The sequence below is a fragment of the Propithecus coquereli genome, unplaced genomic scaffold (genome assembly GCF_000956105.1).
Source record: "Propithecus coquereli isolate 6110/MARCELLA unplaced genomic scaffold, Pcoq_1.0 Scaffold72, whole genome shotgun sequence".
Lineage (NCBI taxonomy): Eukaryota > Metazoa > Chordata > Mammalia > Primates > Indriidae > Propithecus > Propithecus coquereli.
Genome location: NW_012153285.1, coordinates 5,975,516 through 5,991,723, shown reverse-complemented (window position 1 = coordinate 5,991,723; position 16,208 = coordinate 5,975,516). Strand labels below are relative to the sequence as shown.

General features: G+C 40.7%; 1 protein-coding gene across 1 annotated transcript in view; it reads right to left on the bottom strand.

Moving 5' to 3' along the window:
* Positions 1-1,207: 1,207 nt before the first annotated feature.
* TBC1D30 (TBC1 domain family, member 30) overlaps positions 1,208-16,208 on the bottom strand; it is a 33,598-nt gene continuing 18,597 nt past the window's right edge. Inside the window, exons 9-12 of the mRNA XM_012661563.1 lie at positions 10,235-10,347; positions 8,122-8,261; positions 5,166-5,372; positions 1,208-1,992 (exon numbers count right to left, since the gene is read on the bottom strand). Coding sequence (XP_012517017.1) covers positions 1,208-1,992; positions 5,166-5,372; positions 8,122-8,261; positions 10,235-10,347 — 1,245 coding nt within the window. The remainder of the gene's footprint in view (positions 1,993-5,165; positions 5,373-8,121; positions 8,262-10,234; positions 10,348-16,208) is intronic.

The following is a 16,208-nucleotide window of genomic DNA, read 5'->3' as shown; positions in this document are numbered from 1 at the left end:
GTGTACAAAGAGCATTACACCCACCTATTGCACTGGGGGAAATGTGGCTAAGTCACATGGAATACCAGGAGGATTTACCTTGAGTAACTGAAGTGCTACTTCACCTCTGCGTGGCTCAGAGTTCCCATCTGCATAGTGGAGACAAGAGGTGCTCTCTCCTACCCGCTGGGCCCAGGCAGGAGTGGGTGAGAGAAAGCTAGAAAGCACTGGGGCCGTCTCTGGAGAAAGGCAGTGTTCAAGTAACAAAGTACTCAACAAAGGACTCCAATCAAAAAAGCACAAAATTCAAGTAACAGAGTCACAGGTGCTATGTTCTGGCTTCTGAGCGGAGGCCTTGTGCATCTACAGTGGAGAGCTGGTGGGTGAGTGAGCTGCGTGGCGTGGCGGAGGATGCAGGTCGAGCGCCATGGGCAGCCCACCGAGTCATCTGTACCACTGAGGACCACAGCTCTCCTCGAGAGGAGAAAATGAACCTCGGGAAAGCTTAGTGGCATGAACGAGCTGTTCAGAGCAACTGCTTAAAGCATATCCTATGTGTATTCTCTGCATAAGATCTTCGAGCTGGTTATCAACCTAAATTTCAACAGATTAAAGGTTTTCTCCATTTCGCAGGTAGAAAGTTAAAGAAAGGCTATCTAGATTTTTCTCCTACACTTGAGCATAAGTAAAAAAAAACAATTTTGAAACCGGCACTGAGGAAAAACTCACACATACAAACAATCCCTCCAACAGAGCACGAAGAGGAACATCAGGAAGTTTTTTGCAACCAAGAAACTTTCTTTTTACAGTTTCTGTTCTAGCAGGCTGGTATGTGCATGCTTGAATATTAGTAGAATAACACTCAGAGAACTGGAAGGTTTGGGGGGTGTTGTCACAGGGACCCTGAAGGCCCTCAGGAGGATGGAAGAAGGAAAGTTAACAGTCTAGGTTTACATCCTTTTCTAAATAGCTCACAATGAAAACTTGGGAAAACTTTACACTTTAAAACCACAATATTTCTTTTGCACAAGAATCCACTTCATCAGTTATCAAGTGGATGGGAAAATTTCCCTAACTCCCATTTTAAAACTTCCATCTCCCACTTTATACACCGTTGCTCATCTCTGAACCTATCTATTGGACAAATAAAACTCTTTTGGAGCCATTCAGCAGGAACCCTTATGCCATCAGGAAAAGGTGAGTCCAGATACAAAGTTTCTGGGGGACATCATCGTTTCTTAGTGCCACTGTTCCCACCGCCGGATTTGCTGAAGCTCCGGCTCATCTGAGGAAAGTGCATGGTGGGGGTTCTTTCTGTAGGTCCATATAATCCCAAATTCCTGGCGGTGGCTGACTTCCGCAGTGGCTTGACACTGGGAAAAGGGCTAAAGATGGTTTTTGAGTTGCTGCCTTGGGGAGCTTTGCTGGTGGCTTTGTTTTCTCCGGGTGCATCAGGTGGCTCTGGGAAGTGCTGCTGGCGGGGTGGGTGTGCCTTGGGCTCCATTTCAGTAGCAGCAGCCCTCTGGTTCAGTTCCAAGGCCTCCAACTTCGCCTGGACTGCAGACACGTCCACGTCAGCATCTCCGAACACCGGCTCTGGAGACTGCCCCTCGATGGTCCTGCCAGGGCTGCCCTCGGAGCCGCTGCCTTCTCTTTGCGCTGTCGCTGCACAACTAGAGGAAAGCGCCTCTGCCGCCCCCAGGTTGTTGGTCTTGCAGGCCTCATTCTGCTCTTCTATCAGCCCTATTGTGTCCCCACAGCCCAGATGACTCTTGGTCCTTGGCATGTTCTTTTTGTGGACTCGGATATGAGTTCGCCAAGGAGAGTTGAGCTTCGTCTTAAGGTCTTCATAGGGGACAGGAGATATTTTGCCTCCTGTGTGACCAGGGATGTGGATGACAGCATTCTTGGCAGCTCTGTTTGTCATTTTCATCTTCTTTCCTAAAAGAAGGTGGTTTATAACTGGAGAATTGTTTACCTGAGACGGGAGAATGCTGGTCACTGGCCCTTTGTCTGAAAGAAATGTTGAAAGGTAGTGTGAAATGTACCACAGAGGAATGCATCCCTCACAGATCAGAAATCACGTGGCGGTCCCCCCATCCACCACCACCCCATGTCCTTTCCCATGTATTTCCCAGGGCTTGGCAGAATCATGTGACTGAAGACAACAGAAACTGAATTCAGCCCTAGAGCCTGGGGTACCAGTTCTCTCCTCTTCAAAGAGGAGAGCAGGCTGAGCACACAAAATGGAACCAGGTCTCCGACCCTTCGTTACTAATTACAGCCTGGACTCCCTAATGTTTTTTTGCAGACAGCTTTTGTCTCTGAGCAGCAACCCCAGAGGTCTTACATCTAGAAAATCTTTGAAGATTTTTAAGATCATATGACAAACACTATGACCATATGGATTATCACCTGTCGGCTTCAGAGAGGTAGGAAAAGAACACACTGCATGTTAGAGAGACAGCAGAACGAGAGAAGTGATGAGAAGGGAGTGAAATTACAGCTATCCAGCGTCTGGCTCTAGGTATGAAAAACCACTCTGGGGTCCTCGATGGACTTGGAAAGCCAACTGAAAAGTAGAAAGCACTAAAAGCTTTGTTCTCTTAGAGGGTACTGTTGTAGTTTTATAGTCCTCCTTCTGCAGGTATGACCATGCCCCGATCTCCAATGCCACATTCAACACGCTCGGTCCCAGGGATGACGGCAACAGCCAGAAGTCATAGGGAGAAGGCCTCTCCGTCTTTGTGTGAACTTCATTCCTCCTTGATGCCCAGGTCATCTGGCTGAACTTCCTCCCACCCTTCTCTACCATTGTCATTTACATCTGGTCACACTCCAATATTGACTGATAACTCTGACAACTGTCTCCTCTTCGCCCCACGTCCTAGCACCTCCCTGGGTTATTTCCTGTCACTGTGACTGGCCTGGCCATTACCTGTTCTCATGGTTCCTCAACCTCTCCACTTCCATCCTAAACCTTATCACCTGTCTCTACCTTATATGAAAAATATTTAACTCTAATATTCCTTTTTGACTCTTCTAGCTCCCAGGCTCTCAATCTAACTATGCCCACACTGAACCACAGACACTTCTGGTTCCTTCTCATAACCCCTTGTCTATCGTCAGCTTCCTTCCATCCCGACCCTGCCAGGTGCCTGGCTGACCGCCTGGAGCACCGCCTCACCAATAACCACATGCTCCAGGTAGCCCTATCCCTTTGTCGCACATTACTAGCAAAGCCCCAGCTGTGGTCCACAATCCACATTCTTGTTTTTGAAACCGAGCCCTTAAAATTCATGACTTCCTATTTTGTTAAGTCTTCAATGCCACCAAACAATCTTTTCCTTTTCGTTTCCTTTCAACGCAAATCTTCATTACTTTAAGTTCCCATTTATTCCCAACTCCCAGCTTACTCCCAACTAATAACTTTCCCCAATTTCTCTATGAAAACAGAAGCTCTCAGGTCTGAAAGACCTCTACTTCCCATCTTCCGTAACCTGGGAAGCTGGTACCCTTAACCACTATCCTCACCACCTTCTATTAAGTCTCAGAAGCTCAGGTCTTTTGTTCAAGTTCAATCTCTCCACCTGTGCAGTTAATCCTACCCTATACCCTCTCCTCTAAAAGCTTGCCACTCAAAGTGTGGTCCCTACATGGTAGCACTAGCAGCACATTGTTAGAAATGCATAATCTCAGCCTCCCTCCAAACCTCCTGAGACAGATTCTCTATTTTAGCAGATCCCCAAGTGATTTATATGCACACTAAAGTTTGAGAACCAATGCTCTAGAACTTTGCCTTTGAGCAACCATCTCTCCCTCAAACAGAACCACATAAACCATGATCTAGAACAGGGGTCAGCAAACTTTTCCTGTAAAGGACAGAATTGTAAATATTTTAGCCACTGTAGTGTGAAAGCAGCCTTAGATGACTTGTAAACAAATTGGTATACCTGTGTTTCAATAAAACTTTATTTACAAAAACACAGTGGGCAGGATTTGGCTGGCAGACCACAGTTTTCTGACCCCTGAGTGGAGAGTATAAGCCTCGGGACTGAGTTAATATGCAGTGGTGATTGTTCATCATCCCAAAGACTCGTATAGTGTAGTTGAAAAACACTATATACAAAGAATGTGGGTTGTGGCCCCGGATTGACCACTCACTATAGCTATGTAACCCTGGACAATTGCTAAGCCTTCCTGAGTCACCATTTCTTCACCATTCAAAAGAAGATAAGACTAACTGTCCTTGACTTCCTCATAGATTTGCTTTAAGGACAAATGAGGAAAGGTATGCGTCAATGTTTTTGAAAATTAAAGTGCTGTAAGTGATAGTTTCTTTTGTGATTGCTTTCTTAATGATTCAGTATAAAGTGAAAATCTTCTGGAAGTTGCCTATTTCTCCCTGGTAAGTGGAAGGACTTAAATAAATTCAGTTTTTGTGCAAGATCAGTCACATGCTCACAAGCCACTTAAAAACATGTCAAATTTATATCTCGGTTAATTCTGGACAGGAATCATTTTCATTAGTGTATTCACTTAGAACATGAAAAAACAACTCCCAAATCAGCATATATTAAATAATAAAGCAGATTGTTCATTCAGATTTTGGGAATTAAAAAAAAGAAAGAAGAAGCCTGACAATCCTTGGAAAAGAGTGCTTCCAATTGCATTATGATTGTGTTCTTCATAGTACACTCCCAAGATATGGCTAACCCATCAGCAAGGCACAGGCTTTTTAATGTTGTTTTCCATTTTCTCTGATCACAGCATCTGTTATAACACTACCTAAATGACTAGTGTATAGCTTAATTTACTAGTGCACAAATGACTAACTTCTATTTTCAAATGCTCAAAATTTATGAGGCAAGAGCTCCAAAATTTCTCAAGTCCAAGGATTGCGTGGCTTTGCAACATTCTAATCATTTGTAAATCCCTCTCCACAAGCACACATAGTAGAGAAGTGTTTAATACCATCAGCTGCCTGCTCTTTTTCCTCTTTAGGGCCTGATAAAATAAAATAAAAAATGAGATGCTAAATATGCTATTATCTCATGCCAGCTGTGTTTATGGATGCTGAACTACAGTTAGTAACTCCAAGACCCTCTAGGACCATTTGTTCTTCATTTCACAAGTAGTGACAGAGTTGAAGAGTTGAAATTGATTCAAACAAAGAAGCACATTACCTGCCCTGATGTACACCTGATGAACCTGCTGCTGTTGCTTCTTTTTAATTCGAGAGTACTGCCGCTTCAGTGCATTGATATCTGTGGTCATGCGTTCCATCATCATGCTGTTAAAAGCTGCATGGTACTCGCTTCGACAGGAATTGATTGCTCCTGGGCTCAGCTCTGCAATGTTATTAGATCTCAGACTCTGCTCCTCATTTGGCTCTGCAGCCCAGGGAAGAGACACAGGCAGATGATGGGTGGAGGGGAACAGGATTAAATGGGAACTGATTACACTACAACCTAGTGTAGTATCTTAACCCCCATGAAATTCTAAACCACAAAAAAAAAATGTACACTAGAATTTGTCTAGTGCTTGTTTTGATTTGCTCCTGAAAATATTTCTGCATTTTCTTTTTAACCTAAGTGTGGGTCAGAAATGAGCTGTGTGGGTTCATTGTTTGATTTTGTTACCAGTTTATTCATTATACAGACATAAGTTCAACTGCCTCTGGATAAAAATCACTACCATTTTCTAAGAGTCCCTTAGAAAAATGTAACTCCAGAGATCTAAAATCATCGTACAGATATCCACACAACTGCATGAGGATTTATAAGGGACTGATAGTTTGTAGAATTTAGACTGTCATTAAAAGTTTTTTTTAAGTTAAAAATAGTAACACATTTTACAAAATTAGCAAGACTTCAGACCACTGTATCACTAGAAATGAATGGTTTTTTTCCATTTAACAAACATTTCCTGTCTACTGTCTTGTTATGTTGGACGTGGTTTCTGTTCCTGTGATACCTACAACTGGCAGATTTGTCTCTTAAATAAAATTGAGATTACATCCAAGAAAGAGAAAGTTACCACGGTGGGAGTATACCCACAGACTGCATAGGCCAAAGCGGGAGAGAACTAGGCTGGGCTAGCACATGTAAAACTGAGGTGAGAACCAGCTAAAAACAGGTTGAGAGACTCCAACTATCCTAACATCTGATGAGCGTGTTATTCAAATGCTGAACATCTCATAAATTTACTTCATTTTTTTTTTACTGAAATCACTTCTCTGAGGAGAAGAAAATTAGAAGGGAAACTGCTAATCAGAACAAAATCAACAAAAAAGACTAATGATGATGAAATTTAGGAGACAGTGATCATTTCATTCTAGAGCACATAACTGCACAAAAAAAAAAAAAAATAGAGGAAAAACTGGAACATATATCCAGACTACAGGAATGCAGATTCAAAAACTTGAGCATTAAAATACATATTGATCCCAAGGCTAGAAGGGAAAAGCTGAAATTCAGGCAACAAAAAAGGGGTGGAGGGCAATTCAGAAATCAAGAAGACCCTCACTGGGTTCAGATTTGTAAAAGCCATTTTAAAAGATGAGAGAAGAGCACACACCAAGGACATACACACAAAGCAGTGTGAACCCAGCCATTAAACAGGTTAAAACTCAAAACAAGCTGAGACTTGGAGAAAATAGTCAAAACAATCAAAATTTTAAAAAAAAAAGAGCAGCAGCTGCCACCACTGCCACCTTCTACACAAGAACAACAACCAAAACCCGAGAAGACAGCCCCCCGATTTGAAGAAGGCAGAACAAAGTTGGCAGATGGCAAACAGAACGCAGAGGGCCTCACATTTGCTCTGTTCCTGTCTTTTCGGTAAGTTTCTATCCTCTTTGAACAAGGAGAACTGACAGTGATGAGAATAACACTCTCATCAGATGTTAGGATAGCTGGAATCTCTCAACCTTTTTTAGCTGGTTCCCACATCAGTTCTAAACTAGAAGAGGCAGAATAAAGGAAGAGCTGCCACCAAAGGTGGGAAACGACATCGTGGGAGAACCACAAACCGTTTCAAAAGAGCTCATAGTATTGATGATTTCTTGACCCCAGGAAGTCTACTCTATGCAGGAAAAAAAACAACACAAAAAATGGCATTTGATTCAGAGCACCACATTTTAAGAGGACTATTACCAAATTATAGGGTATCTAGAGGTAAATTAATAGAATATTAAAAGGTCTAGAAGTCATATCTCAAGAGAAATGCTTAGAGAAGTTCTGAACTTGGGCCTTCAAGAAAGCTTTGGGAGATATGATAGTTATCCTGAAAGATTTGAAGAGCTGACAGGTAGAAGAGGGAATAGACTTGTTCTCTTTTGTTCCAAAGGGAAGAACCATTAGAACTGGTTGGTGGAGGTTATCTCTTTGCAACTAGAATTGAGAATCTAGCAAAGTATCTTGTGAAATAAGGAGTTCCTTGTCATTCAAGAAATTCAAGTAGAAGCTACCATAACATTTTGGATTTAAAGGGTAATTCTGTTGGAAGAGAAGCCAGTCTGGAATGAATTCAATTAAACTCAGAATATTTTAAGCATCTACTATATGCCAGGCTCTATGTTAAGGAACTGAGCATATAAAGTTGAATCAGATAAATGAGAAGCAAAAGTCTCTGTACAGAAAAAATGGCTGGGCATGGTGGCCCATGCCTGTAACCCCAGCACTCTGGGAGGCCAAGGCGGGAGGATCGCTTGAGCCCAGGAGTTCAACAACAGCCTGGGCAAAACAGCAAAACGCCATCTCTACAAAAATTTTTTTAAAAATCATCTGGGTATTGTGGTGGATATCTATAGTAGGCTACAGGGGAGGCTGAAGCAGGAGGATTACTTGAGCCCAGTAGTTAGAGGTTACAGTGAGTTATGATTGGGCCACTGCACTCCAGCCTGGGCAACACAGCAAGACCCTATCTCAGAAAAAAGAAATGTCTATTTATGCATGCAACATATAATACAGAAAGATCCTGTTATATGATAAAGTAACAGAAGATATTTTTATAAAGACTTTTAATAGTGATCATGAGTTCAGGAAATTGCTGAGGCATCTATAGGATACAATAACAACACCATTGTTACATAGTAAACCAACACATCGTGATAACCTAAATTAAGAGCTGCCTCTTTACCTTTAATTTGCTTTTGGTACTTCTGCAGTTCAGGTGCCAGGAGCCCACTGAAAGGTCCAAGACACCCCACTGCATTAACAATAGCATCTTCATCATCCAGGTCATTCTCTTCATCACTGTCTCTGATCTTACCATGTCGTCTTGGAAAACATAAAAAAAAAAAAAGAAATGTTCAAAGAAAATAGTGATATTTTTTAAAATAATTCAGTTGCATGGCTTAAATGCCATACCTATATATAATTACTTTACAAAAAGTCTCCCTCCCATCTCTGTCCAACTTCTGCCCAGCTCTTGCCCCACCTGCTTCCCACAGGTGGCCATAGTTACTAGTTTCTAATATATTCTTCAGTTTCTCTATGTATAGATAAGCAAATAAACAATATAGTTTTATTTCTTCTTTTTGCATAAATATTGGCATACTATCTATACTCTTCTGCACCTTGCTTTTATTCATATAAGAAACCTTTCCATATTCATACATGGAGCTTCCTTATCCTTTCTTCCAGCTGTATTGTATGTACATGGCCCATGTTATGGAACCAGGTTGCTAATGGTGCACACTTGAGTGCTCTCCAGTATTATACGATTATAAATAATACTGCAATAAATAACCTTATACATACTGTGTTTTGCATGTCTACAAATATTACCTGTAGGATAATTTATAAAGACAGAATTGCTGAGTCAAATGATTTACGCATTAGTAATTTTGGCAAACTTGCCAAATGGTCAGCCACAAATCTTGTAGCAATTAACCTCTCGCCAGCAATATATAAGAGTGTCTGTTTCCCTATAACCTGATCAACAGAGTGTATCATTAAGCTTTTGAATTTTTGCCAATCCAACAAGTAAAAAAAACAAAATCTCAATTTCTAGTTCTAAGCAGCATTTCTCTTAGTACCGATGATGTTTCCTTTTATGTAAACTGCCTGTTACCATCATTTCATCATTTTTCAACTGGGTGGTGATTTTCTTATTGATTTCTAGTAACTTTATATATTAGAGATATCAATCCCTATTTTGTGTGGTATGTTAAAAATATTCTCCCACTAGAATTTTTAAGTCTGCTTATGGAGGTTTGGTTTTGTTCTGTTTTGGTCATACAGAAAATTATTTTTAAGATACCTAGATTTAATTTTTTCCTTTATTGTTTTTTTTATTTTGAGCAAGTTATTAAGGCCTTCCCAATCCCAAAGAACTAAAGAAATTCTTCCACATTTTCTTCTGCTAATTTTATTATTTTGTTTTTTCTTTCTTTTTGAGACAGAGTCTCCCTCTGTTGCCCGGGCTACAATGCAATGGTGTCAGCCTAGCTCATAGCAGACCTCAGACTCCTGGGCTCAAGCAATCCTCTTGCCTCAGCCTCCCAAGTAGCTGGGACTACAGGCACATGCCACCACACCCAGCTAATTTTTTATTTTTAGTAGAGACAGGGTCTTGGTCTTGATCTTGCCCCCACTCGTCTTGAACTCCTGAGCTCAAGTGATCCTCCCGCCTCGGCCTTCCAGAGTGCTAGGATTACAGGCGTGAGCCACCACGCCCAGCCTATTTTTTCTATTTAATACTTTTACCCACATGGAATTTATCCTGATATATGGGATGAGGTGTAACTCTTCCTTTCCTCTCCTCTCCTCTCCTCTCTCTCTCTTCCTTCCTTCCTTCCTCACTGGCTCATCACCATTTACTAAATGGTATATCTTTTCACCATTGATTTGATACGCTAATTTTTCACATACTAAATTCCTGTACATTTCCTGTCAATTTCTGGTCTTTACTGTATTTTAAATCAGCCCATTTGTCTATGTGTGCACCAGTTCCACACTTTTAACTATTTAGATTTTTAATATTTGATATCTTTAAATAAGTTATGGGGTTGCTAAATATCCATTCAATTTATGCTCCCAACTTCTTTGGAAAGTACACTCAAAAGTCTCTCTTGAATTTAAATCAAAACCTTTGGAAAAGAGACATTCAGATTTTAAGTACCAAATTACTTTGAACATATTTCAGGGGCTTCATAAATATTAATTTATAATAACAAATTAAGGTATTGAAGTCTCCCATCATGAAAACAACAAAGGAAAAAAGGAAAAAAAAAAAAAAAAAACCTTACCCAGAAACTGAGGTGGATTTAACCGTGGCTGGGAATGGTGTAATGTTGTAGGTATATTTTTCCCTCAACTCTGCCAATTGTGGGAAAGGGAATGGTGCCATAGAATAAACGGTCTGAAAAACAAAAGTGAAAATGCCAAGTCTGAAACAGTAACCTTAAACAACTCTTACCAATACTGGGGAGTCATGAAAGTTTTAAGAAGTTGAGTGTGGAGAAGCAGATACTGCTTCTTACATGGCAGGTGGGAAAGATTCCACTTCAACATCTGCTTTAGAGGAAGACAAAAGAATGCTGATAAACCCAACAGTGCGTTCTCAGATCAACCCAGCTGCACCAGGCATTCCAACTGGTGAACGCAGGTGGGCACGTGGAGGTGTCTGACTTCCTCCTGTCGTTTCACAGACAGGCTAACTCGGAAGTCCACAGATCCCTCTCATTTCTGTGACAGAGCACCCATAAATGTTCTTCATATGTAGTGACTACTTTTCAAAGCTTTGTTTGATTATTTTTATACACATTTAATGTCAGCCTTCTGGATAAAATTAAGCCTAGTGGATGATCTTGTGATCAAAGGCAAGTTTTCTCCAAAGATACCACCTTTTCAAATGTCTGTGAATGGGTTCTAGGTGAAAATTGTTAGCTGTTATTTTTAAAGAGGAAAAAAAAACAAGAAAAAAAGTGACAGGGTGTAAAGCACAGGATGTTAAAAATCTATAAATAAAAATGGAGAAAAGCACCTGTACTTCCGCCAGAATTTTAAAATTATATATCATTCTATCAGCAAGAGGGAAGTAATCTTGTTTGCTCTCTTATTTTTATCAAAACTTAATGGCTCCAAACACATTCCTTCAATCCTTCAGGTTCTTATTTACCAGAAAATGTATATTAATCACACTTTCATTTCTCCCAGGAAGCCAATCAAATATCCTGATGATGTTTGTCTATAAAAATATTTTAAAGTGGTATTTTTCATTTCAGCAGGACTATTTTTCTGGAGGCTTAGGAGATGTCTAATATTTGCATGTAGGAAAAGGAAGGCTCTGAAAGGAGCTTATTGTGCTGCTGTTTCATTTTATAGCTCAGAGCACCACTGTAATGGTCCCCACAGTTTCGATTCTAACAGCCTGCACATCTGACTGTCCCCAACTTCATGGTATTCGTTTATACTTTACTGTATTAGCCCAAGATTCCAAACAAGGTTCAATTCTCCATGTTGACTGTGCAAAGCTACACAGCTTATAGGGACCACAAACATCCTGAGCTGTCTTATCACATATGCTACATACTTGACTATACCCAAAAGATGGAGAAGCCATACAAATTTACTAACAGTAAACTGTGCCCTCAGAAAAGAAGCAGAAGACCATCCAAGGGATGGACATGCTTGAATCTTGGACCTGGGGGGGAGGAGGGAGGCAAGGGCAATATATATAACCTAAACATCTGTACCCCCATAATATGCTGAAATAAAAAAAAAAAAGAAAAGAAGCAGAAGGAATCCTCTGGCTCCCATTAGCCTGAAGTGTGAGATTATACCAGTTCCCAACCTTTTCCTCACCTGCAAAAGGAAGGATGTGAAATTCAGGTTACCTCTAAGAGGAGAGAAGGTAGTAAGACCAGGGAGAAGTCTATGAGGGTATTCACCTGTGTTGTTAATTTTTACTGCTTAAGTTGGGTGATGGGTAGGTAGGTTTTGTTATATTATTCTTAATACATTCTGTATAACTGAAATATTTCCTATAAATTTATTAATAATGCACTCAGAATGAGCGCTCATGTTCTTTGATCCCACAAAGGTATCTAACAGCTGCCTCACTGCCACTGCAGAATTCCTCCTTGCCCTAATGTCTCAGCTCCAACACCCTTCTGAGGGAAGGCGAGAGGTGTGACATCCTCTCCTCAGCACCCTAACTTTAGAGTGTGGCACTTCTGTTCAGGCTCAGGAGAAATAGCATTGGTCGACTGTATCTGACCACCACACCCCAAACACGATCCCACAGTTGGGCCAAGAGTCAACCTGTCCCTCACTCATGTGAAGTTTTTCCTTAACAATTTAGAAACTTGGTTTAGACATGTAAGAAACCCATATCATTTGGATTCAACTTTAAAAGATGAGATTATTAAATGCTAGGAATTTCAAAATTCCTTACAAGTGACATAAGATGTCTTACTGAAGACATTAAGTGGGGTGACTCACTGAAGATTCACCTGTGTTTTATTTTTTGCCAGTTTTGTAACAAGACATCAGCAAATTCCCTTGTTCAACCTTGGGAAGGAAGTTTATAAGAAAGGAATGGAAGTACAACCTCCCTCCCTCCATCCAGCCCCTGCCCCAGGGCAGAAGGTCTGGGCTCTGAGCAAGCTCCTTCAGGGACACTCAGCTGAACATGTTTGACCGAAAGGAAAACTGGCTCCACTGAGCTTTCATTTTCTATTTCAGGTCTTCCTTTCTCTCACTTTTAGTTAGTCCTCCAAAGAAGAAATCGATGTTCCTGAAACAAACTTGTTTCTAGTACTTCTTCTCAAATATTCACTCACTTATTTGAAGGTCTCACATGTCTGAAGGCATGTTGATCGCAGAGGCGTAAATATCCCTGGCACACCCACATAGCACTCTGAGTACCCCAAAACCTTTAGGTTTCCAACTTTATAAATCGGAGATTTAAACAGATTCCAAGGAAGAGATTTTACTAATCATTTCAGAACCAAAATATGGTACAGTAACAGAATCATAGGGTTAGAAAGGAATTTGAACATAATTTGGTTCAACCTCCCTCCCAAGCAGGACCCCTTCTAGAGCATCTCCAACAGATGGCCACAGAGGTGCTGCTTAAACGCCTCCAGTTACAGGCACACACTATTTTGCAGGGCAGACAGTTTCAATTTTGGACAGAACATCAAGCAAACATTATCCTTCTATTGAACAAGCATCCACGCCCTTGTATTATAATTTCCACTCCATCACTGATGGAAAAAAGTGAACAGAGTAGGTCCAAGGGGAGATCCTGCCTCCTGGTACACAAGAGCTCCCTCCAGATAACAATAAATCATTAACGAATGCTTTGGGTTAAGTTTTCCAAGGACCTACAAAGCCTTCTAATAACAGCATCTAACTTTTCTCTATATTGCCCTCAAGGAATTTATAAGAGCCTCTGTCAAAAGTCCTGCTGAAATCCAGATACACTATTTCATCAGCATTCTCCCAATTTCTTTAACACTATTGATTTTAAAAACCCCAAACAAACATAAAAATGACCATTGCTAATAAGGAAAGAGTGATGTGATCTACAAGTGGGAACACACAGCACATTATTTTGAGTAAGGCACTTAGGACTGGAAGAAATGAGAAAGGCCAAAAGGGGAGAATCCTTTCACCTCTTCAGCTCAAAAATAAAGACCTTACATTCAGCCCACATTTGCATCTGGACCCATTTCGGATGCACTGACAGATTTATGGCCAACCACAGCCAGAGTATAGCTACTGAATTTTTTTTTTTTAAGTGAATACAGAAAAGGGAGTGGCTTGAAATGACATTCACCATTTCTGTCCTTAACATTTTATGATGTCAAGGAAAACCAAGTCTATTTACTATCTGAACTACTAACATACACTTAAATTGGCATTTATACTTAGGCACTGCTGTAAAGGAATTATATTCCCTTTTTCATTATTGACATGCTTTACAAGAACCTTGAAAACATAAATTGTACAAAATTTAGGCTTAGTTCATCTTCATGCAGATGTTTTCTTTGACAGAAGAAATGCTACTAAAATGGAATCTCATCAATCAACCCACAGCCTACAACTCTCCCTCTAGAATTCTCTTAAAGCAGAGTAAAGAAGTGGTTCTTTCTCCTAATACCTAAGATTGGAAACTCCTAGAGGACAAAGATGGTATCCAACATCTCTCTCACACCTGCTGGCAATGTTTAAACTTTAAGTGAAATGAGATGTTGCCTTATACTTCTAAAGAGGATTTTAGGTCGAGTGCAGTGGCTTACACTTGTAATCCTAGCACTCTGGGAGGCTGAGGCAGGAGGATAGTTTGAGGTCAGGAGTCCAAGACCAGCCTCAGCAAGAGCAAGACCCCATATCTCTACTAAAAATAGAAAGAAATTAGCTGGACAACCAAAGTAGTTGTCTTATGTTCTATGATTCTGTGTATCCATGAGCAATCAGTTGTATTCTTAGCATTTGGCAGGTGCTATGGAGACAGCAGAGTCTCAGTAAGCATTTGATTTATGAAATAATAAATGTACTGAGCAACTCTAGTAAAAGACATAGTGCTGAGTGCAGTCCCTGTCCTCAAGGAACCTACAATATTACTAAGGACATAACATCTTAAATCAAGGTAGGATATGACGAAACCTCAGAAGAGAGGTACAAATGAAACGTGCTATGGTGACTCAAAGAAATAGATGGGTTTAGTAGAGACTATCAGACAATGCTTCATAAAAGAGATGGCATCTGAATTGAAACTTTCAAAAGGAAGAAGGACTTAAAGATGTGAAGGTAGAGAAGGAGGACTGAGCAGAGACAGCAAAGGTGTGGCAGAGGCATATTCCCAGGCATTTCTTCAAGCATGAAAGACAGCCTGACTTGACAAGCACAGGGCCAGAGTACACAAGGAACAGGAACTACGGCTGAAAAGATGGGTTAATGCTAAGGAGTCAAGAGCACTGGATGAGAAGCTGAGAAGTCCGTGCTTTGCTTTGTGGGCAGTGAGGAGCAGTTGAAGTTTCATGCATGAGAGAGAAGGGATAATAGCACAGAGTCCTGCTTTGGGCATATGAATCTGGCAGTTCTGTAGGATACAAAGGATCTCACACATGGAAAATGCCAAGCATGGACCTGGGACACAGAATGATACTCAACAAAAGGTGCTTCCCTCTGAGAGAGAATGAGCAATGAGGCAATGGCCCGAGATACGAGAGAAGAGCTGGAATCAGAGCACAGATGTTGGAGTCAGATAGAACACTTCTTCCTCTGAGATGGACAGGAAGGAAGAGAGAAGATGAGAATGCAATAAAAACATGAATGTTCAGGGAAGTTATATCGGGTGGTCAATACTCTCAATACATCAGATAGCTGTCTGCTGAGAAGGAGCTGGGGGTTCCAGGAATGAGCAAAGGAATGGAAGTGTCTCACTTCTCAAGTCCTAAATCAGTACCTGAGTCTTAGTTTTGTAGTCAGTTGACTGGGCCCCATTACCCAAAAAAGACCTCAGGCACAGAACCAACGAAAAGGTGAAAGTCGAAATCAAGAAAAAGGAGAGAGAAATCACAGAGAAAGAAGGAACTAAGGCCAACGACAACCTTGGACAAGACTCACAGTTAGTCACTGGCAAGAGGAAGCAGCAGGAAGAGAAGCAGTCAAAAGCACTGGAGGAGAATGAGGATAAAATTATGTTACAGAACCTAATGGAAAAGAGAGTGTTAATAAATCAGCCATCTTTTCTATGCTCGCTGTCAGTTTTAATGACTTGATGAATATGATACTGAGATACAGTCACATGCCAAAAAACAACCAAACCCTTCGAGTCTCTCATATTGAATTTTATGATTAATATATAATGACCTGAGTTCAAATGTGGGCAAAACAAAAAAAAACAAAATGCTGATCAAAATAATCTCTTTTTTTATCCTCAATCATACCCTCCCCAAAATAATATTTTAACCCACAGGTCTCCCATTAAGAAGGCTAAGAACAAGAATCAGAAAAAGCACCTGGTGATTTTGAGGATTGTTTTTCAGTTTATTTTTACATTGTACCTTATGATTTTTAAGCAAAATAGTTGGAATGAAAGCTACCACAAATATCTATCATTCATTTCTTCCTTCCTCTTATGACATAGATTCTTTTTTTTTTTTTTTTTTGAGACAGAGTCTCACTCTATTGCCCGGGCTAGAGTGAGTGCCGTGGCGTCAGCCTAGCTCACAGCAACCTCAAACTCCTGGGCTCAAGCAATCCTGC